Source organism: Artemia sp. Qi Xiang Cuo, chromosome 4 (genome assembly GCF_049724085.1).
Source record: "Artemia sp. Qi Xiang Cuo chromosome 4, ASM4972408v1, whole genome shotgun sequence".
Classification (NCBI taxonomy): domain Eukaryota; kingdom Metazoa; phylum Arthropoda; class Branchiopoda; order Anostraca; family Artemiidae; genus Artemia; species Artemia sp. Qi Xiang Cuo.
The window spans coordinates 33512525-33537665 of NC_142797.1; the positions used below are offsets into that span (position 1 = coordinate 33512525).

The 25141-nt window shown below is 35.9% G+C and overlaps 2 protein-coding genes across 3 annotated transcripts in view; both read right to left on the bottom strand.

The window, feature by feature from the left end:
* Nucleotides 1-25141, bottom strand: part of Pdrg1 (Pdrg1 prefoldin-like subunit) — a 191682-nt gene that overhangs the window by 43435 nt on the left and 123106 nt on the right. The window lies entirely within an intron of this gene.
* Nucleotides 3807-25141, bottom strand: part of LOC148953032 (putative carbonic anhydrase-like protein 2) — a 42142-nt gene continuing 20807 nt past the window's right edge. The window contains exons 3-4 of the mRNA XM_089087851.1: nucleotides 12360-12578; nucleotides 3807-4106 (exon numbers count right to left, since the gene is read on the bottom strand). Coding sequence (XP_088943977.1) covers nucleotides 3807-4106; nucleotides 12360-12578 — 519 coding nt within the window. The remainder of the gene's footprint in view (nucleotides 4107-12359; nucleotides 12579-25141) is intronic.

Here is a 25141-nt window from a genome sequence, read left to right on the forward strand (position 1 = left end):
GAAACACGTGATCTAACTGTTTCCGGGAAACTCATAACATTTGGCGAGAGCAACAACAACAAATACTATTTTTGGATCATAACATTCACGATCGATTATGCAATCAAGTTCTCGGAAATTCACTTCCCCCTCGAGTCCTAGATCAATAACATTGTTCCCGTTAGAATTCAATGCGCATGTGCAACCTTCGTTCCGGAGTTATTACACATAGAAACATCAAATAAATCGACCTAGGAAAAAGAGGTCATTGACCCCATTAACCACATGTTCTCCCTAGGGAGGCTATGCCCATATATGGAGCCCTGTCAGTATTCTATGCCCATATAAGGTGCCCTGTTCGGAGTAACACCCCCCATTCTACTATTTTTATTAGCAATAAATATACGTAACTTACGAATTAACTTACGTAACGAACTTCTATATTCATATATTCTTAATACGTATATTAGGGAATTCGACCCCTAGTCAATACCTTGCTCTTTAAGCTAAATTTCGAATTTTGTTCTTTAAAAATGACCCTTAATCACAAATTCCGTTAATTAGAATAAATAGCTCTTATGAAAGTACTAAAACCTCTTTGGCTTAAAGAGGGAGGTATTGACTTGGGGGTGAACCCAATCATATACGTAATATTTTCTGTTCGTTTTAAGTTGTGATGTTCCTCCTTACTTTCAGTTGAAAAACTTATTTTTTTTAATTTGATTTCTGGTCTTTTTTTTAAAGAATGCTGGGAAATCTGGCGCCCCCTTCATCGCAATGTCCCGTCCCCCATGAAAGTTCCTTCATGGAAAGATCCTCTCACATAACCCCCCACCCACCCCCTCCCCCACTACCAGAAAAAATCCCCCCTTGAAAACGTCTTTATACTTCCCAATAACCAGTACCATATGTTAACATTGGGTAAAGTTCATAACTTTCAGCCCTCCCCCCGAGGACTTCGGGGAATTAAGTCATCCTTAAATACATTGTTATCTTATTTTCGACGATGTTGAACAAAATGGCTATCTCAAAATTTTGATCGGATGACTTTGGGAAAAAAATGTGCGGTGGAGGGGGCCTGGTTGCCCTCCATTTTTTTTGGTCACTTGAAAAGGGCACTAGAACTTTTAATTTCCGTTCCAATGATTTCACCCACGATATTCTAGGAGCACTGGGTCGATATGATCACCCCTGGGAAAAAGAAAAAACAAAATAAACACGTATCCGTGATCTTTCTTCTGGCAAAAAATGCAAAATTCCACATTTTTGTAGATAGGAGCTTGAAACCTCTACATTAAGGTTCTCTGATACGCTGAATATGATGGTGTGATTTTCATTAAGGCTCTATAGCTTTTAGGGGGTCTTTTTCCCCTTTTTTGAAAATCAGCCAAATTTTCTCAGGCGCGTAACTTTTGATGGGTAGCACTAAACTTGATGAAAGTTATATATTTGAAATCAGCATTGAAATCTGATTCTTTTGATCTATCTATTGGTATCAAAACCCCGTTTTCTAGAGTTTCGGTTACCATTGAGCCGGGTCGCTCCTTACTTACAGTTCGTTACCACGAACTGTTTGAAAACTGATAAGATATACAATATTATTTTTTCCATGAAAAAGAGTATATCAAATAAAAACGAACAGAAATGAATTAAAAAAAACTTTTTTCACAAGACAAATTTTTCAAATAAAAGTGAAGAGCTCTATTAAGCCCAGAATGAGCAACAATAAAAGCAAATAATCTTCCAACCGTAAAACTAACACAAATCCCTATCAATAGATAAATGAAACTCAAAACGAAAATAAATTATAATAAATAGCCGACTCAAAATCAAAACGAGCAAAACTTAAAATAAGTAGAGGTGATAACCCCTATGCCTTCTCAAGACCAGAACGCAATTTGCGCTTTACTCAAAACAAAATACGTTTGAAATGTTTTCACCTTTCTTACTTTCATAAATGACAAATTATCAAAACCTTAAGATAGAAGTGTCAGCATATGTCAATTAAACTGACAATCCACGGTCATTTGTTTTTTGTTTTTTTTCAGTAAAGCGCAAATTGTGTTCTGATCTTGAGAAGGCATAGGGGAAATCAGCCCTACTTATGTTAATTTTTGGTCGTTTTAGTTTGACTCGCCTATTTATTGTATTTTCTTTTCGTTTTGAGTTTCATTTATTTATTGATAGTGATTTGTGTTAGTTTCAGGCTTGGAAGATTATTTGACTTTATTTTTGCTCATTCTTGGCTTAATGGAGCTCTTTACTTTTCTTTGAAAAACTTGTCTTGTGGAAGAAGTTTTGTTTAGTTAATTTAATGATAGCCTGAGGGTATTGAACTTTCTGATATATTTGAGGGGGATGTCGAACTATAGCAAAAGACACAATGTGTATCCAGGCTGTCAGAAGGGTGTATCTGCAATATCTGAGATGCCTCTAAGGTTGTAAATTAACGGCTTAAAGTATCTGACTGAAAGTTTGAGGGAATATTAAACAGGAGAATCAAGTAGACTTTAGATGTTGAGTTGGGGGGGGGGCAGCACAAAGAGATCTTATGAAATAGATTAAATTTCTAAGAAAGTATGGTTTGGTTGATTCCTTATGGATTTTTTTTTTAATTTGCTTAAAATTTCAGGCCAACCTCTGGAACAACCTCTTTTAGATTATCAGAAGTATGGGAACCTCAATTTAAACAAATCTGGCTGGATTGATTCGTGGAAGCCTTTTTCTATTTAAACAACAAAGCAGATGTCTTTTTAATAAATAATCAAAAAATATATTTAATTAAACAAATAAGCATTTAACACAGAATATAATGCAATAATGTTTTTATAATACAATGCTCGATCAATGTTCTTCTATATTCAGGGTTGTAACAGGATGGGGTTAGGATGGTCTCAGCCCCATAGAAAGCTAAAAATTATGCATTTTTTTTAATTCACTTGGTTTGATAATAACCCTCATCACCATCCATTCAAAACTATATAGCAAAACTAATGTTAAAATATGTTGCAAATTTCTGTCCAAAATATGTATAGCAAGCCAAAATCTTTATACTTAAGCATAAACATTGACAAAACTTAACAAAATTTGTTTTATTAGCCAATGATAAAAGGAAAGTCAGTTAAAAACAAACAGGAAATAATTCAAAAAACTTTTCAAGAGAAGTAGTTAAAAATAAATAAATAAAGAGCTACATTAAAGAAAAGAAAACAACAGAAATAAATTTAATTAATAATTCAAGCTTAAATGAACAGAAATCACTGTCAATGAATAAATGAGACCCAAAGTGAACAGAAATTACTGAGAACAAGTCAAATGTAAAAAGAATAGAAATTATTACAAACGAGAGAAGATCAACACCACCTAAGCCTGTTAGAGGCCAGAGGGTCATTTATGGCCTAGTGAAAACAAAATACGTTTTGAACATTTTTCGTTGAACGTTTTAGCATCCTGTCAAATATGCGGATGAAATATTATATACTAAACGGTCAGTCTACTTTCGCCAGTTCTTTTCAGTAATAGTGGTAATTATGGTAATTTTCTTTCTTTTTTGTTGTTGATGTTTTGACAAATAAAAACTACTGTGCTCAAAATAAAAATTGTTTTCAATAAAGCGCAAAATGAAGCTATGGCCCTTAAAAGGCTTTCCCATCAAGCCATTGGCCAATTGGAGACAAAACCAAGACAGGTAGTCTGAGTGAGAGGCAGCAAAGCTGGCATAAGCATTTTTCAGTATTGTATAAGAAATGACGTAATTTTTACTTGTTGTTAGATTTTGTCTATCATCCATCCATCCTAGGGTAGAACTAAGGTAGACAACCATAGAACTAAGGGATGATCAAGATTTTTGGTTTGACTCGTGACGGACAATGTCGACTGGACCTGTATGCAAAAGGTGGGACTGAATAGGCTTGCCCGCTTAGAGTCTCGGGCGGATTACCGTGTTTTAGGATTGACACATGAGAGACAAGTCCCATGGACTCGCAGGTGAACGGGTAGACGTATAGTTTTCCAAGTGTATGGCTTCCTTGGTGGTGGTTTCCTATCGGTGGACCTATTTGTTCTTTCAGTGTGCTTTCTAACCTATTTTCTCTAGAGATAGAAAGATACTTTATTTCGTGATTAAACTAGATCAAATTTAAAAATAAAAATAATAACAAAAAATAAAACTAAGGTCCATGTTCAATTGTGTCCATTCATAACGAAACCTTATAAAGTTTGCTTATTGAAAAAAGTATATTTTTCCCTTAAATTCTTAACACTGTAAACTGGTCATAAAGTTAATGCACAAGTAGAGGTATATATAGGCCATACTCTTAAGCTAGGGTGTTTTCGGTGTTTCTAATGAGAATTAAAAAAAGAGGACCTATGGTTTAGTCATATTTTCTCTAAATTACCCTCCCGACCCCCGACTGACATGTTTTGTCCCATAATGGGTGTATATATACGCACATCATCCTACAAACTAGTAAAACTGATACCCGTACAAACTTGAATAAAGGCTCTTGATTTTGGCCAGTTTATTCGACAGCATTTGACAAGTTCTTAAAGACACATCTATAGAATATATCTTATTTAGTCGAAGACGAAATATGCAGAATAAGCAAAATCCCCATGAAATAAAGATTTTTTCATGGATAAATAACTGTTTCTTATTTTCTTAGTGTGCACATGTACAATATAGGCCCTTTAAGGGTAATAAAACAAACATTCCATATATGGAATGACTAACCACTCCCAGCTTCATGCTACCTTACAAATTTGTCACAAAATGTCCATATTCAGCATTTCACATTCGTGCTGTACTGTAAAGATTTTCAGGTAGAACTTGTCTATAACTTCAGATGTGTCCATGCTTTATCAGTTTGGAGAATCGATTTCCTTTTTGATACTTGCAAACTCCCGAATATGGAGAATTATGTCTTAGAATTCTGAAGGTGACAAGATCGGGGACAAAAATCCTCTCAACTTACTCTATAAGAAAGATGAGTGGCTTGAAGTACTGTGGCAACCATTACTATTGAATTGAAGCTGGTTACAGAATAAATTCTTATGCTCAGAACGCGAGACAACGTTGTCTAATTGTTACTGAAACCCATAAACTAAAAATTCCTTTTTTTTTAAAAGAGAGTAAATAATGAAGTAACAGCTAAAAAAAAAATGAAAATTATGATCTGTAATAAAGAGTTTTTCGCCCGTCGACCCACAACCTTTATGCTGAAGTTTGACATATGTGTTTTTGGAGTATTCCAGATTGCTACAAATATAGCCAGTTGACAATTTGCTACTATTACTAATACTAACAACTCACTACAGCACCAAGCCCCCTGGGGCCAATACTACTGCGCAAACTCTTCCTTCATCCCAATATATTTAAAGCCTCCCATTCTACACACTCCCAAGAAGTTTCCTATTTTACTAAAATTGTTCTATTCATCTTCTACATTTGTCAAATTTTAAAATCTCCACTGTAGTATCCAACTGTTCCTGGAAAGTTTCTCTTAAATTCTCATCCTGGAGCCTACCAACGTCATAACTTCCCAGAAAGTAGTTACCCTTCTTAAAAGACGGAAAAAGACTTCCCAGCAATTTTTAAAGACAGAATTTACCAGTTGCCGTCATGACATTTGAGCAAACAATTTTATTGTTAAAAATAAATGCAACTAAATGAGTGTGTTGCGATAAAAAAATTAAGATTTTTACAATGTCGATTCTGGGTCATAGCATTCATGTGTGAAGCAATAAGATAAAAACAATCTAAAAATTAGAATAAAGAATGGGAATCCTCAATGCAACGAGATTTTCCTAAATATCAGACAGGTTGCCTCCTTCAGTGAACGTTCCTTGCATGTATTAAATTATAAAAAACAAGTTTTTTCAGCTGAAAGTAATGTGCAACACTAAAACTAAAACAAACAGAAATTATTCTGTACATGAGGTGGGCTACCTCTTCCTTGACCCCCGTATCTTTTCGCTAAAGTAAAAGTTTTTTTTTTTTTTTTTTTTAATACTTCTCGTTCAAAATCAACATCCCTTTTGTTTGAGTAGTCTCTCCTAAAGAATCAGAAGAAAACAATCAAACTTTAGCATAAAGAGTGAGGGTTAAGGAAGAGCCAGCTCCCCTCATATACAGAATAATTTCTGTTCGTTTTAAGTTTTAATGTTACTATTTACTTTTAGTTGAAAAAACTTGTTTGCTTTTTTAATTTAATTTCTCATCGTTTTTCAAATAATGCCGGGGCAGGGGCAGGCTAGGTTGATAAACTTTATATTTTTAATCAACATAACAATTCGTTTCTTTTGATGTATCTATGGTTATCAAATCTTTGTTTATAGAGTTTCGGCTACTATTGAGACTCGTCGCTCCCTACTGACAGCTCGTTATCCCGAACTGTTTCAAACACATTAATATTTATTTTTCTGTATAAAGGTGAGTAAGTTCAGTAGCGTCAATTCACCAAAAAGTAGGAAGGGTAAAAAATGTTTTTTTCAAAACCTAGGGTGTGGGGTGAGGATTAGTCGTTTTTTCAATTTTACAATAAAAATGCCAGAAAAAGCATTTTTGGATAGAAACAATCTAAGAAAAGGGGAAGTGTGTAAAAAATATCAGCACAAAATAAGCTAAAACACACGGTACCATATAGCCTAAAGATTGCCATCAAGCCATTAAGATTGTAAAGTGCATTGAAGACAAACAGCAAATAAGATTGCTTGACGCTTTAAGGGTGTTTTCGCCATTTTTTGAAAATAAGGGAAATTTTCTCAGGCTCTTAGCTTTTGGTGGGTAGCACTAAATCTAATGAACTTTATATTATTTAGAATCAATATAAAAACCAATTCTTTTTATGCATCCATTGTTATCAAAAATCTTTATTTTAGAGTTCGGTTACTATTGAGCCGACTCACTTTTTGCTCACAGTTCGTTACCATGAGCTGCTTGATAAAAATCTTTATTACTTTTTATTAAAATTCAGTGTCATAGCTCTTAATTTTTCCCCCCTAAAAATAGGGGATAAGCGGGTTTGCACCGGTGACATCTCGATCTGCAATCGACTGCTCTACTAATGACCTACGAGATATGTATACTTTACAATAACCAATATTATATGTGAACTTATGGGCAACTTTCATAATTTGCAGCCCTTCTCCTTGGGGCTATAGGGGATCATTTCATCCTCAAAGACATAGTTTTTAGAGCTTTCAATTATGTTGAACAAAATGATCATTTCAAAATTTTTATCCCAGAACTTTGGGGGGGGGGAGTGGGAGGGGCTAGCTGCCCTTCAATTTCTTAGTTACTTAAAAAGGGCACTAGGACTTTTAATTTCCGTTCAAATGAACCCTATCCTAATTTTCTAGGACCATTGGCTTGACATGATCACCCCTTGAAGGAACAAAAAAAATAAACAAGCATCCGTGACCTTTCTTCTGGCAAAAAATTTTTTTTTTATAAAATTCATCATTTTTGCAGATATGAGCTTGAAAATTCTACACTAGAGTTCTCTGACCTGCTAAATCCGGTATTGTGATTTTCATTGAGATTGCTTGACGTCTTGGGGGTGTTTTCCCCCTTTTTCAAAAATCTAGCAAATTTGCTAAGGTTCGGTGCTTTTTATCGGTAACATTAAACAGACTGTACTTTATATAATTTGAATCAATGTAAAAAGCCAATTCTTTAGATATACCTATTGTTATCAAAAATATATTTTTTAGAGTTTCGGTTGGTATTCGGCCAAGTTGCTCGTTACTTACCGTTTGTTACCCATGAACTGTTTGAAAAGCAACTTTTTGCTCGTAATACATTTTATCATTCTTAGAAACTACCATTTTCTGTTAAAGTTCAACATTTTCGTAGCAAGACGTAAACTGTCACTATATTAGCACCCATATTGCTTAGTTACTCCAAAACAATTACTCCAAATCAAGTGAACCTATGGGGTAAGCTACCTCACCTCATATTGCTTTTAAGGACCGTCCATAGAAGGTATGAAAAAATGGTCCTAAACTATAAATTTTGGGTGAATTAATCACCGTGATCCACTTACCTAGCGTCTAATGTTAGGTACCCTTCACTATGCGATTCTTTATAGCCGCATACCGTATCTATATAATATACGCACGCTCTGTAATAACTGTTCATTTTGTATGGATAGCATATATGTTCAGGAACAAATGCGCCACCGCGTTGCAGCATAGCATCTGTAGCTGGAAGGTGATATAAGGAGTTTTTCTATAATTTCAAGCTGATTGAAAATCCCACAATTTTCAATCGATAGTATTAATCCCATTTTTGCCGAAGTTATTATTTGCGACGCAAAAAGACAGAAATCAACTCTTTGTTCTGGCACCTCTTTTATTATTTAAAAAAGGCACTAGATCTTTACTTGTTCATTCGAATAAACTCCATTTTGATAATCTTTGACTACTGGTGTGATACCATCATCCCTGAAGAAAAAAACAAACACTCATGTGGAAAAAATCCTCTCTCAAAAAGCAATAAATTTAATTTCCTTTTTTTATTGTGGCTTTAGGGCTCTCATGCATGTTGAATTTCATTCAACAATTTTTATCAAGGTCACATCCTGCCTTTTTGGATATTTTAACCCCCTTTTATAAAATTGTGAAATTTCTAATTTTTTTTTATAAGTAAATTTAAATTAAGATTTTGAATATTTAGAATCAGTATAAGTAGTGTTTTTTTTGCACATTTTGTGTTATAATCAAATGTTTTTGTGAGTTCCGGTTTTTATTGACGAGGCTCATTCTCTACGTACAGTTTGTTACTACAAGTTGTATGATCGAGGCTCTCCTAAATGTCAAGGAGGCCACCACTCACTCCTTCAACCCCTCTTTCTTACATTCGAGTTTAATATTCAGATAACAGTGAATCGAGGATAATAATAGTTCTTGAGAAAGGGTAACCCTTCAAACATTTTCAGAGGGGGGGGGGGGATTTCTGTAACATCAAAAATTAATTCTGAAATGAAAAAATGAAATCTATCAAAAATGAAAATATTGACTTGCTGTATATTTGGGAAGGAATTTTAATAATAGTTGTTCTATAAAACTTGGGATAGATGGGTATTATTCAAATAAATGGATTTAGAATTTAAATGCTTTTGGGCCTTCTATAGGGCTGAAGCAATTCTGACCCCCATCCTGTTACAACCTTGAGTATAGACAAATATTGGTAGACAATTTCATTAAATGGATAAATAAAGCTGGTTTTTTATTGCAATTTCTATTCGTTTTGGGTGTATTTATTCATGAATAGTGGTTTATGGTCGTTGTAAGCTTGAATTATTACTTGAATATATATCCGTTCGTTTTTGGTTTAATGTTGTTCTTTACTTTTGTTTTAAAAGCCTCATTTGTGGAAAAAGTTTGCTTTAATTAATTTTGGCTGTTTTTCAGTTGACATTGTTTTTCTTTTGGTTAATGAAAAGAATATTTTTAAACCTTTTTCACTTCGTTTAAATAAGTAAATCTTGAGCTCCCCTTGGTTCTGAAACTCTAATTGAGGTGTCCTTACAGCCTGAAATTTTAACAATATCAACATAAAATGAATATTTTATAATAAGAGTCACTAGAAATACATTTTTTCCCTAACATTTTTATCCTTGTTAAGCACCCCTTGGCCCCCTAATTCAAAAACCAAAAATCTACTTGATATCCTCGTCAAATTTTCTCTAAAAGTTTCAGCTTGGTCCCTTAAACTGTTAATCTGTACCTTTGCTATATCTGAGACGTTGCAGATACGCCCTTTTTTATAACCTTGATGCATATAGTGTCTTTTTACTTTGATCAACCTTTGATCAACAGTTTTTGAGATATTACAGGTACGCCATTTTGAGAACATGGATGCACAGAGCTTCTTTAGATTTAGATCGCCATCCACTCAATATTCACTGGAAGTTTTAACTTATACACTTAGTCTTTCCTGAGATACTGCAGATAGGCTCTCTTGACGATGTACAGTGTCTTTTGATTTATTTGAACATCTCCCTAAACTTTTCTTGAAAGTTTCAAATTAATTTTCTTAGGTCTTCCTGAAATATTCCATATATGACATTCTTATAACTATGAGGCACTTACCACCTTTTGATCTAGTTCAGTATTCCCGTCGATATTCCCTGAAAGTTTCCCCTTAAAGACCCTTAGCTGATGCTTGGATATCGCATATATGCACTTTTGACAGCCTGGATGCAAAACGTGTCTTCTGATGTGGTTGAACATCCCCCTCAACAATCATTAAAAGTTATAAATTCATATACTTAGTCGTTTCTAAGAAATTTCAGATACGCCATTTTGATAAACAAGTTACACAGTGTCTTTTGACTTTTTGGAAAATCACCCTCAACTTTCCCTAAGAGTTTCAATTTAATGCTCTTAGATCTTCCGAAAATATTGTAGATATTCACTTTTACAGCTTGGATGCACACTGTGTCTTTTGATTTAGTTTAATACCCCATCAATATTTTCTGAAAGTTCCAACTTAATTTCATAATTCATCCCTGAATGTTGCAGATATGCCCGTTTGACAACTTGGAAGCCCATAGTGTGTTTTACTTCATATCAATAGGCCCTAAAAGTTTATCTCAATAATCTTAGCTTTTCGTGAAGTATAGCAGATATGTCATTTAGACAAAATAGATTCATATAGATTTAGTTGAAAATCCCCTAAAAGTTTCAACTCGATACCCTTAGCTGTTCCCAAGATATTGCACATGCGCCTTTTTTACAGCCAGGATGCACATAGTGTCTTTTGATTTAGTTCAAATCCCACTCAATATTTCCTGAAAGCTTCAACTTCATATTCATGACCGTTCCTGATATATTGCAGATACGCCTTTCTGACAACCTAGATGCACACATTGTCTTTTGATTTAGTTCAACATAACCTAAAAGTTTCAACTTATTATACTTAGTCATTCCTGAAATTTTGCGGGTACGCCCTGTTGACAACTTAGATTCATGCACTATTTTTTATTCAGTTAAAAATCCAATACAATATACTCTGAAGATTAAACGTAATATCTTTAACTGGTTCTGAAATATTGCGCATACACTCTTTTGACAACGGATGTACATAGTGGCCTTTGATTTAGTTCAAGATTTCCTGAAAGCTTCAACTCGATACCCTTGGGTATTTGCTAGATATTAGGATGCAGAAGTGCCGTTTTGAAAATATAGATATATATAGTGTCTTTTGATTTATCTTAACATCCCCCTCAACATTCACAGAGATTTTGCAACTTAATTTCCTTAGCCGTTCTGAGATACTGCAGATACGCCCTTCTAACAACCTGGACTCATATGATGTCTATTGGTTATTTCAATATACTTCTCAACTTTTTCTGAAAGTTTCAACTTGATATCCTTTACCGTTCCTTAGATATCGTACATATACTCTTTTGATAACCTAAATATACTTAGTGCAATGGTTTAGTTCGACCCTGCTCCTCTGAAAATGCTCTGACTGTTTCAGTTAATTCAGTGCCCTTAGCCATTCCTGAAATATTGCAGATATGCCATTTTAGCAACCTGTATTCACATGGTGCCTCTTGGTTCGTTCAATATTTTCCTTAACATACCCTGAAAGTTTCAGCTTAATACCCTTTTGACAACCTGCATGCACATACTGCTCTTTGATTAAGTCCAACATCCCCCTCAATATTGTCTTAAATTTTTACCTTAATACCTTTAGCCATTTTGAAGACCCAAGATCAAACGTGCCCCTATTTCCCAATAACAAACCCATGTGTAACTAATGGGCAACTTGCATTATTTACAGCCTTTACCCCAAGGGCTTTGTTCCTCATTAATCCTTGATACAGTATTGGTTTATTAAAACATAAGATGTGTAATATAGAGTAGAATATAGTGAAGATATGCGTTAAAGTACCCTCCCCTTCCCACTAACGTTTCTTAAATACTTCGTTATCCCTGGCTGCACATCATGCGGCTCAGATGCTGTGACAGTTATGCATTAATTTTTGACATGAAACGCAAGGTTTGTAAGGTTTGTTTGTTTGTGGAGTCACAGAGAAACATAAAGGAGAAACAGAAAAAGGAATGTTTGGCAAAACACACAGTTGGGAAAATTTTACAATTCAAACAAAATTCCATTCTTCTTTTTAAAGTGTGTAAGAAGTATCATGATATACCAGAAATCCTTTTCGAAGGTTTAATCAGTTCGAATAGGCTATATTGAAAATATAGCTTTCTAATAATACTGGACATTCTATAAGTAAGCTGTGAATTTACTACTGTGGAGTAGGGTTTATTGACTTCTTTCCTAAGGTTCAAAAGCCTAGAAGCAAACATGAAAATAGATAAAGAGATAGCCGTGTTTCTAATATCACTAGCACATCTTTTACCTCTTGTTTGGTGATATAAATAGGTCGGTTGAAAACTATCCAGGTAACTGTCTCCCAGCAGCCTGGGTGAGTCGTTGAACCTTCGTATGTAACAAAATGATCAGTAGATGGCAGGAGTCCTCTGAGGGAAACATTTACATCGGCTGACATACCAGCGTAAGGAATTTGAATAAGAGCATCTGTGAACGCTTGAAGCTCAGGATTTGTAACTTCCCCGATCTACAAAATGAATATAAAATTAACCACACCTCACATAAAAAATATCCTGTTTGACTAAACAGAGTTAAAACAATTGATTACAAAAATTTACATGAAAACGTATTTAAATATAGCAAGAAGAAATTAGAGGGCTTAAGTTACAAATTTAAGCTTACTTTATATATTAGGCTCATGTTTGAAAATCTATTTAATCAATTTTAATTTTTTTTTAAAACCGGTCGGTCAAATACGTGATTTTCTATGCTTTCTTTTGTGCTTGATGTTTCTTACGGTTAAGAAGCCTAATTCACGTAAGTAAGAAAATAAAAATTGTAACAAAACTGATAAAACCCTTTTATGTATTGCTGCATATTATCGTTACAATGATATCCAAATATAGCAAACGTAACGGTCGAGTGTTGTATTTTAAGTCCTTTATTACTGGAATGGTGGCTAATTCTTCTTCTTCGCACAAGTCAAGTCTAGAACTCTCGAAGAAAATTTTACAAAAAAACTTCTAGTTCATTTCAAATTTTCAGTATTTAAAAATGGAAAACATATAGGCTATTAATATTTCCTTCAAGGCTAGTTAGATTACTAACTACAATAGAGACAAACTTTATTTCAGGCTGTATGCAATAAAAGAAACAATCAGAATTTGTGGAGAAAATCACTATTTTTCCAAATCACAATTTTCGTTTTGAATTCCAGTTTATCAGTTGAGATGAGAATATTTTCTTCCTTAACTTTGCATGCTAGCATCCACACTGATTGGATTATTGAATACATCTGTTAAGTATTTTAGTTTGGCCATCCAAAATATATTAAAAAGCATTGTTTTAAACTCGTCTTGCTTTTCTTGGTCGAAAACCGCTGTTAATTCTTTGTATTATTTATGAGCACGATTTAACATTTTGGTTTTCAATAGCAATTAAACTCACTTATTACATATAAAATATATACGCTCCGTTTCTTTGCATGGTTATTTAATTTTCCCAGTTCCCATAATCTACTTTTAGCATAATTTAGCATTTCAACCAGAAGGCGTAACACAAGATTTAGATCTTCTTGCGATATTCTTGAAACGGCAGCCTCTGTATAAAAATTCTTATGCATTATTGAGATTTGGCTTTCGTTTTATGAAAATTGACAAAAACTGCAAAAAAAGGTCTTTTTAATCCAAGATTGAATTCAATATCATAAAAACTTCTTAAGATGCTATATGATCATATGAATTTCTACTTAACCAATTTAAGCAATAGGATACTATTTTCTCTATCCTTTGGTACTTGAAACTACATTATTAATTATTCACATTTGATGCAAGAGAACTATTCGTTACCTATCTAAAATTCGTGTTAGCACTTGTTCTTAGCTTTCTATAAACCAATTTACTTTGATTTTTTTTCAGGGTGCACATAAAAGAAGCTGTAATTTTTAGATTCTAATATAAATACTGTTTTGAAAGCTTTAATTATTTTTTTTTTATTTACCATTGCTCAACAGATTTTCGTAAATTTGCTCGTATAATTCTTAAATCGAAACGTGACTACATGAAAAGCATTTTTATAACTTATGAGAAACTTAGAAAACTCCCAAGTGTCATGTTGATGAGTCGTAATTTATGAGTAGTTGAAAAAGTGAGGTCTTTCCTTCAGACATAAGGAATAGTAATGATTAGTGAACAGAACGTAAATTCAAAATTATTTAATCTAGCGAAGAATTTTTTTGACGCCACTTGGACATCGTGCAATAGCATATCCATTCATCGCTCATAGCAGGAAAAGGTCAATTGTAAGACATGGATCACTTATGTTCTTTTCTGTTTAGAAATAGATTGGCAAAAAAGAAAGAAAGAAAAATGATAATGTGAATAGGCAAGCTTTGACTTTTCCCCCGAAGTGAAGGAATTCCACTTAAGTGGCAGGAATGGAGAAGCGAAATGCAGGAAGAATGGGGAAGTGGCATGTAGGAAGAATGGGGAAGTGGAATATAGGAAAAGTAGGATTGGGAAAGTGGCAGGAATGGGGAAGAAGAGGCATCTATCCCTCATTTAATTTTTTGGCTCATCACCATAGGTTTTTTTAGGTTTATTAATTTAAAAAACTTTTTCCACAAAATAAGTTTTTCAAAGAAAAGTAAAGAACTCCATTAAACAAAAAATGAGCAAAAATAAAATCAAATAATCTACGAAGCGTGAAACTACTACAAATCAGCATCGATAAATAAATGAAACCCAAAACGACCAGAAATTACAATAATTAACCTAGTAAAACTCAAAACTAGCAGAAATTAACATAATTAGGGGCACAACCCCTGTGCGTTCCAAAGGCCAGAACAAAATGTGCACTTCACTGAAAGAATATAAATGTTTTTACTTTTATAACTTCAGTAAATCAAATAATATTAACTTTTTGATTACTAAATTTCAGTATATGTATATTAAACTGACAATGCACATTCATTTGTATTTTTTCAGTAAAGTGCATATTTCGTTCTGGCCTTGGGAAGGCATAGTGGTTTTGCGCCCAACTTATGTTAATTTCTGCTAGTTTTGAGTTTTACTAGGTTAATTATTGTAATTTCTGGTCGTTTTGGGTTTCATTTATTTATCGATGCTGATTTGTAGTAGTTTCACGCTTCGTAGATTATTTGATTTTATTTTTGCTAATTTTTTGTTTAATGGAGTTCTTTACTTTTCTTTGAAAAACTTATTTTGTGGAAAAAGTTTTTTAAATTAATTTCGGTTCGTTTTAAATTGACATAGTCTTTTCAAGGAAAAAGAAAATAATACTTTAAGTCTTTTCGTTTTTTAAGACTTTATAGTTTGGCCTGTTATTTGTATGCTGGAGAAAAATTTTAAGCAATTTTTAACCACATACACCCTTTTAAAAATCTGGACACAAATAGTTCTGTTTAATTTAGTTTCATACCTCATCTAGTTGACCTGAAATGGAAAACTTGATACCATTCGCAAATAAATCTGTTTAGTTTCTTTGATAGGTGGGATACACTTACGCTATTTTGATTTGGTTAAATTTTAAGAGCAGAAATGGGAGGGTTGGCGTGGGAGGGCTGGCATGGGAAGGTGGGAGTTGGAGGGTGGGCGTGGGAGTGGAAGGGGGATTAATTGCCCTCAAATCACTTTCGACTATTAAAAAGGGCATCAGCCCTTTCTATTTTCAATCGAATGAGCCCTTTTCGAAGTTCCCACGACAAATCCTTCGATAAGAAGTGCCCTGGTCTAAGCAACAACAACAACAAAAAATAATACACTATACCCACTATGATCTTTACTATAAAAATGTCAAGCCTTCCAATCACTTTCGACTATTAAAAAGGGCACTAGGTCTTTCAATTTCCAATCGAATGAAACCTTTTGAAACGACAACGCTTTCTATAAACACCTTATATACCCCCAGGGGATAAATTACAACTCTTACCCTAAGGTCTGTTAGGGTGGTTGTAATCCTCTAAGACCGAATTTCTAGAACTACGTTAAACAACATGGCTATCTCAAAATTTTGATTGGATGTGTTTGGGAAAATGGTGGGCGTAAGACGGGCGGTAGTCACTCTCCAATCACTTTCAACTATTAAAAATGGCCCTAGCCCATTCAATTTCCAATCAAATTAGCCTTATTGAATTTTCTACGACAAAACTTTTAATAAAAATCCTATAGTCCCACAGGGCACAACTTACAACCCTTGCCCTGAGTGCTGGGGAGGGGGGGGGGTGTCATTCTCAAAGACGTAATTTCCATAACTTTCTACTATGCTTAACAAAATGGCTATCTGAATACTTTGATTGGATGTGGTTGGGGGAATGGTGGGCGTGAGAAGGGGGCTAGTTACCCTCCAATCACTTTCGACTATTAAAAAGGGCACTAGCTCTCTCAATTTCGAATTGAATGAGCCCCTTTTGAAGTTTTACGACAACTCAATCTATAAAAACCTTATATGCCCCCAGGGCAGAACTTACAATCTGTGACCTTGGGGGACTTTCGGGAGTTAGTCATACTTAACCAAATAAGCTCCAGAAGTTTCAAATACGTTCGAAGGAAACTCTATTTCTAAGCTTTGCTTTAATGTGTTTAGGGAAAGGGAGGGTATGAGAGGGGGGTTAATTACTCTACACTAACTTTCGACTAACAATAAGACCAATTTCAATTTCCAATCAAATGTGCCCTTTTGAAAATTTCTATAACAACTTTCAATATAAACTTTATAGACCCCCAGGGCATAACTTACAACCCCTGCACTGTGGGCTCTGAGGGGGTTATCATCCTCTTAGATCTAATTTGAAGAACTTTCAACTACGTTGACAAAATGGATATCTCAAAATTTTTATTGGATGTGTTTGGGAAAATGGTTGGCGTGAGAGGGGCTTTAGTTGCTCTCAAATCACTTTCAACTATTAAAAAAGGTACTAGCCTTTTCAATTTCCTATTGAATGAGCCCTTTTGAAGTTTCTACGACAACGCCTTCTATCAAAACCTCCAGGGCATAACTTACTACCCTTGCCCTGAGGGCTGTGGGAGAGGGAGGGGTTGTCATCCTGAAAGACCTAATTTCCAAAACTTTCATCTACGTTAAATAAAATGGCTATCTAAAATATTGATTGGATGTGTTTGGAGAAAAGATGGGCTTAAGAGGGGGGTTAGTTGCCTTCAAATCACTTTCGACTATTAAAAAGGGCACTAGCCCTTTGAATTTCCAATCGAATGAGCCATTTTTCAAGTTTCTATGACAAAGATTTCAATAAAAACTTTATATACCCCCAGTGCATAACTTATAACCCTTGCCCTGAAGCCTGTGGGGGGAGTGTCCTGCTCAAAGGTATAATTTCCTGAACTTTGAAATGCGTGGAACAAAATGGCTATCTCAAAATCTTTATTGGATGTTTTTGGGGAAATGGTGGGCGTGGAAGGGGTGTTAGTTTCTTTCAAATTCCTTTCGACTATTGAAAAGAGCACTAGCCATTTCAATTTCCAATCGAATGAGTCATTTATGAAGTTTCTACGACAATGCGTTATATAAGAACCTTATAGGCTCCCTGGGCATAATTTGCAACTTTTGCCCTGAGGGCTGGAGGGGGGGGGGGTTTGTCATCCTCAAAGATCTAATTTCCAGAACTTTAAACTACGTTGAACAAAATGGCTATCTCAAAGTTTTGATTAGATGTGTTTGGGGGAAAAGTGGGCGTGAGAGGCGGGTTAGTTGCCCTCTAACAACGCCTTCTATAAGAAACCTTATATGCCCCCAGGACATAACTTACAACCCTTGCCCTAAGGGCTGTGGGGGATTGTCCTCTAAACATAATTTCTATCTAGAAATCAATTACGCTGAAAAAAATGGCTATCTCAAAATTTTGATTGGATGTGTTTTGGGAAAAGGTGGGCATGGAAGGGGTGTTAGTCACCTTCCAATCCCTTTCGACTATTAAAAAGGGCACAAGCCAATCCAATTTCCAATTGAATGATCGCTTTTCGAAGTTTCTGGGACAACTTCTTCGATACGAACTGCCCTGCTCTAAAGACAAAAATTAATACATAATACATTGTGCCAACATCGTTCTTATATGCCCCCAGGGCATAACTTAAAACCCTTGCCCTGAGGGTTGTGTGGGAGTGTCCCCCTCTTTACTTAGTCCCCGTTTCTTGTCTCGTTCTCAAGTGTCCCCGTTCTTTACTTAGGCGGCGGGATCGTGCTGCCTATGATTTTATACAACAACTTTCTATATAAACCTTATATGCCCCAGGGCATAACTTACAACCTTGCACTGAGGGCTCTGAGGGGGGTATCATCCTAAATGACCTAATTTCCGAACTTTCAACTACGTTGAACAAAATGGATATCTCAGAATTTTAATTCGATGTGTTTGAGAAAATGGTGGGCGTGAGAGGGCGTTAGTCGCTATCCAATCACTTTCAACTATTAAAAAAGGCACTAGCCCTTTCAATTTCCAGTTGAATGAGCTCTTTTGAAGTTTCTTCGACAACACTTTCAATAAAAACTTAATATGCCCCCTGGGCATAACTTACAACCCTTGCCCTGAGGGCTGTGGGGGGAGGGGTTGTCATCCTTAAGGATCTAATTTCCTAAATTTCAAATACGTTGAACAAAATGGCCATCTAAAAATTTTGATTGGATGTGTTTGGGGAAAAGGTGGGCATGAGAGGGGGGTTAGTTGCCCTCAGATCACATTCGACTATTAAAAGGGTACTAGTCATTTGAATTTCAAATTGAATGAGCCCTTTTTCAAGTTTCTTTGACAAAGATTTTAATAAAAACCTTATATGCCCCCAGGGCATAACTTATAATCATTGCTCTGAGGGCTGTTGGGGAGTGTCCTCCTCAAAAATATATTTTCTATCTGGAAATCAACTACGCTAAACAAAATGACTATCTTAAAATTTTGATTGGATGTGTTTGGGGAAATGATGGGTGGGGGGGGCTAGTTGCCCTCCAATCACTTTTGACTATTAAAAAGGGCACTAGCCCTTTGAATTTACAATCAAATGAGCCTTTTTTGAAGTTTCCACGACAACACCTTCTATAAGAGCCTTATATGCTCCCAGGGCGTAACTTAAAACCCTTGCCCTGAGGGTTGTTGGGGAGTATCCTCCTCAAAAACATTTTCTATCAGGAAATCAACTACACTGAACAAAATGGCTTGCTGAAAATTTCGACTGGATGTGTTTGGGGGAATGATGGGCGTGGGGGGGGGGGGGCTAGTTGCCCTCCAATCACTTTCGACTATTAAAAAGGGCACTAGGCCTTTCAATTTCCAATTGAATGAGCCCTTTTGAAACGACAACGCTTTCTATAAACACCTTATATACCCCAGGGGATAAATTACAACTCTTACCCTAAGGTCTGTTAGGGTGGTTGTAATCCTCTAAGACCGAATTTCTAGAACTACGTTAAACAACATGGCTATCTCAAAATTTTGATTGGATGTGTTTGGGAAAATGGTGGGCGTAAGAGGGGCGGTAGTTGCTCTCCAATCACTTTCAACTATTAAAAATGGCCCTAGCCCATTCAATTTCCAATCAAATTAGCCTTATTGAATTTTCTACGACAAAACTTTTAATAAAAATCCTATATGCCCACAGGGCACAACTTACAACCCTTGCCCTGAGTGCTGGGGGGGGGGGCTGTTATTCTCAAAGACCTAATTTCCAGATTTTTCTACTACGTTGAACAAAATTGCTATCTGAAAATTTGGATTGAATGTGTTTGGAGGAATTGTGGGCTTGAGAAGAGGGTTAGTTACCCTCCAATCACTTTCGACTATTACAAAGGGCTCTAGCCCTCTCAATTTTGAATTGAATGAGCCCCTTTTGAAGTTTTATGACAACTCTAACTATAAAAACCTTTATATGCCCCCAGGGCAGAACTTATAGCCTTTGCCCTGGGAGTTTTGGGGGGTTTGTCATCATTAGCTACATACTTTTGAGAACTGTCAAGTGCGTTGAACAAAGAAGCTATCTCCTAGGCTTGCTTGAACATTTTTGGGGAAATGGTGGGCATAAGAGGGGGCTTAATTGCTCTCCATTCACTTTCGACTATTAAAAAGGGCAATATCAATTTCCAATCAAATTTGCCCTTTTTATAATTTCTATAACAACTTTCTATATAAACTTTATATACCCCCAGGGCATAACTTACAACCCCTGCACTGTGGGCTCTGAGGGGGTTCTCATCCTATTAGACCCAATTTCAAGAACTTTCAACTACGTTGAACAAAATAGATATCTCAAAATTTTGATTGGATGAGTTTGGAAAAATGGTGGGCGTGAGAGGGGCATTAGTCGCTCTCCAATCACTTTCAACTATCAAAAACGGTACTAGCCTTTTCAATTTCCAATTGAATGAGCCCTTTTGAAGTTTCTGCACTTTCAATAAAAACCTTATATGCCCCCAGGGCATAACTAACAACCCTTGCCCTGAGGGCTGTGGGAGAGGGATGGGTTGTCATCCTTAAAGACCTAATTTCCAAAACTTTCAACTACGTTGAATAAAATGGCTATCTAAAATATTGATTGGATGTGTTTGGAGAAAAGATGGGATTGAGAGGGGGGCTAGTTGCCCTCAAATCACTTTCGACTGTTAAAAAGGGCACTAGCCCTTTGAATTTCCAATCGAATGAGCCATTTTTCAAGTTTCTATGACAAAGATTTCAATAAAAACTTATATGCCCCCAGGGCATAACTTATAACCCTTGCCCTGAAGACTGTGGGGGGAGTGTCTTGCTCAAAGATATAATTTCCGGAACTTTGACATGCGTGGAACAAAATGGCTATCTCAAAATCTCTTTTGGATGCTTTTGGGGAAATGGTGGGCGTGGAAGGGGTGTTAGTTGCTTTCCAATCCCTTTCGACTATTAAAAAGAGCACTAGCCATTTCAATTTCCAATCGAATGAGTCCTTTTTGAAGCCCTGAGGGCTGGGGGGGGTTGTCATCCTCAAAGACCTAATTTCCAGAACTTTAAACTACGTTGAATAAAATGGCTATCTCAAAGTTTTGATTAGATGTGTTTGGGGAAAAAGTGGGCGTGAGAGGTGGGTTGGTTGCCCTCTAACAACGCCTTCTATAAAAATCTTATATTCCCCCTGGACATAACTTACAACCTTTGCCCTAAGGGCTGTGGGGGATTGTCCTCAAAACATAATTTCCATCGGGAAATCAACTACGCTGAACAAAATGGCTATCACAAAATTTTGATTGGATGTGTTTTGGGAAATGGTGGGCGTGGAAGGGGTGTTAGTCGCCATCCAATCCCTTTCAACTATTAAAAAGGGCACAAGCCACTCTAATTTCTAATTGAATGAGTGATTTTCGAAGTTTCTGGGACAACATCTTCGATACGAAGTGCCCTGCTCTAAAGACCAAAATTAATACATAATACAGTCTGCCAACATCGTTCTTATATGCCCCCCAGGGCATAAATTAAAACCCTTGCCCTGAGGTTTGTGGGGGAGTGTCCTCCTCTTTACTTAGTTCCCGTTTCTTGTCTCGTTCTCGAGTGTCCCCGTTCTTTACTTAGGCAGCGCGATCGTGCTGCCTATGATTTATACAAGAACTTTCTATATAAACCTTATATGCCCCAGGGTATAACTTACAACCTTGCACTGAGGGCTCTGAGGGGGGTATTATCCTAAAAGACCTAATTTCCGAACTTTCAACTACGTTGAACAAAATGGATATCTCAAAATTTTAGTTTGATGTGTTTGGGAAAATGGTGGGCGTGAGAGGGCGTTAGTCGGTATCCAAACACTTTCAACTATTAAAAAAGGCACTATCCCTTTCAATTTCCAGTTGAATGAGTCCTTTTGAAGTTTCTTCGACAACACTTTCAATAAAAACTTTATATGCCCACTGGGCATAACTTAAAGCCCTTGCCCTGAGGGCTGTGGGGGAAGGGGTTGTCATCTTTAAAGACCTAATGACCAAAACTTTCAACTGCGTTGAATAACATGGCTATCTAAAAATTTTGATTGGATGTGTTTGGGGACAAGGTGGGCGTGAGAGGGGGGTTAGTTGCCCTCAGATCACATTCGACTATTAAAAGGGTACTAGCCCTTTAAATTTCAAATCGAATGAGTCCTTTTTAAAGTTTCTATGACAAAGATTTGAATAAAAACCTTATATGCCCCCAGGGCATAACTTATAATCCTTGCTCTGAGGGTTGTTGGGGAGTATCCTCCTCAAAAATATATTTTCTATCTGGAAATCAACTACGCCGAACAAAATGACTATCTTAAAATTTTGATTGGATGTATTTGGGGAAATGATGGGTGGGGGGGGGGGCTAGTCGCCCTCCAATCACTTTCGACTATTAAAAAGGGCACTAGCCCTTTGAATTTACAATCGAAGAAGCCGTTTTTGAAGTTTCCGCGACAACACCTTCTATAAGAACCTTATATGCCCCCAGGGCATAACTTATTACCCTTGCCCTGAGGATTGTGGGGGAGTATCCTCCTCAAAAACATTTTCTATCAGGAAATCAACTAAACTGAACAATATGGCTTGCTCAAAATTTTGACTGGATGTGTTTTGGGGAATGATGGGCCTGGGGGGGGGGGCTAGTTGCCCTCCAATCACTTTCGACTATTAAAAAGGGCACTAGAACTCTCAATTTTCAATCGAATGAGCCCCATTTGAAGTTTCTACGACGACCCCTTCCATATGAAGTGCCCTGCTTTAAAGGAAAAAAAATAATAAATGGTACATTGTGCCAACATCGTTCTTATATGCCCTCAGGGCATAACTTAAAACCCTTGCCCTGAGGGTTGGGGAGGAGTGTTCTCCTCAAAAATATATTCTCTATATGGAAATCAACTACGCTGAGCAAAATGAATATCTCAAAATTTTGATTGGACGTGTTTGGAGGAATGATGGGTGTGGGGGGGGGGGGGCTAGATGCCCTCCAATCACTTTTGACTATTAAAAAGGGCACTAGCCACTCCAATTTCCAATTGAATTAGCCCTTTTCGAAGTTTCTATGACAACTCCTTCGATAGGAAGTGCCCGGGTATGGAGGAAAAAAAAACAAAAAAAAACAAAAAAAAGCAAAAAAACATTGTGTCCATATCGTTCTTTACTTAGGCAGCTCTAGCGCTCTGCCTATGATTATTATTTTGATCTCTCTTTCTATACATCAATCAAAAATAGCTTTGGACGAGGATATAATTTTAAAATTACTTGTAAAGTTTGGAAAAACCTTCAACACTATTAAAAACTTCACAAATAGACAAATAAATATTTTCTCAGGAGAGGAAGAATGAAGCTTAAATGTACAATAAAACCAGCTAGATTTGTCACCCGTGAAGTAATAACACTTTTTAATCACAAGTGCTAAGTTTACTATTAAGTAATTTCCCCGAAGAGAAGTTCTCAGAGCTCGTAACTTTAAGGGAAAGAGATGCCTCTTCTCATAGGTCCTTAAGGGCAGTTAAGTTCGGAATTAAATCACATTTGGAATACATTACTATTCTTATCAGACCTCTAAGATGTTTTGCGGAGTTTCTAAGAAAACGTCTTCGACAAACTATAATTATTAAGTAAGTGGTTTTTGCTTTGAGAAGTTAACCACAGGGAATAAAGAGGCTTGAGGATAAAAGCTCTTTTCAGCTTCATTTGTACATTTTTTGGGGAATACTCTTTTATCTAAACGCTACCACTCATGGTGACCAAAAATTGTGTATTGCAAATATGATTTTTTTTTTGGTATTCTTTATTATTTCTTTTTTTGCGTCCTTTATTTTTTAACATCTTTTTTTAGTAAAGCAATCCTCTGTTCATTAAATTTAACACAAATTGTACTGAAAACGCACCATACCGGAAAAAATAAATCAAGGCTAATAAGCTCAAGTTACAGACTTAAAATCATACTGAATTTAAAAAAACTGTTTTCTAAAGAATGTGAACAACAACAATAAAATTTAAAATGAACAGAAATTTCTTCTATGTAACTAGATCTACTACCTTCTAGCTCACCTCCCATCCCTTTTTGTGGTGAATACTAGTGTTGGAATGAAAGCTTTCTGACTGCAACAAATATAGTTAGCGGGAAACTGCATGCAGGTATGTTTTTCTGTTTCTTTGCTTGTACATTTCAATAAATTTAAAAGAAAATTTATTGAATATCACTTTTATTCATGCTTTACATCAACGGCAAGTTGTTTTTGATCAAACAAACCTTGATTTTTGACATTAAGATTTTTGAATCACTTATACACCAAGCTGTGTTTGTGCTGAATTGGGAACACTTGAGTAATACAACAAAAAAAGACAAGTTCTTTTCAACTAAAAGTAAGAGCAACATTAAAACTTAAAACGAACAGAAATTATTCTGTATGTGAGGGTGGCTGTTCCTTCCTCAACCCTCGCTATTTACGCTAAAGCCTTAAAGTTCTTTGAAGGTACATCAAAATCAAAGGCCCTTGTGTTTAAGTGGTGTTGGGGTTCCACCCCTGTTTCTCTTCTTTTCAGATAAATGACCTGTTTTCGTTACGTAATTTTATTTGCTTAGATTCGCCTATAGTAGGCCTATTATTTTCAATGACAATTTAAAAGTCTCGTTGCTAAGCTATAGTTGTTTTGCAATAAGTAAGCTTTGAACTAAATTCTATTTTGGACTTAAGCTAAGAAAGTAGAATTGGTTTTGAATGGGGATTGAGAGGATTGGCTGGGCCGAGCGGAGGTCCACCCCTATGCAAAGTTGTGTACAGAATATTATTTTTGAGTTAGTCTGCATTTAGACCCCGTTCGGGGAAGCATATTTTTTTGGTTGTTATATGTGACCGTTTGGAAGAATACAAGTAAGGTATTTTCTACAAACTGTGTACTAGTTTTCCCCGGAACCCAGACAGGGTAGGAGTAGAGTTACGAGATACCTTCATTATTATGTTGACAGGGGGAGTTTGTTACCTCCAAGGAGAGAGTTAGAGATTTCCAGTGGTAACCCAAGGCGAGTACATTTGGCTTTAGAAAGCGGCCATTTGACCACTTGATCTTGTTATTATACCCTGGGACAAGGTATACTGTAAATAGGGTAGTACCAAACCCGATATTTGC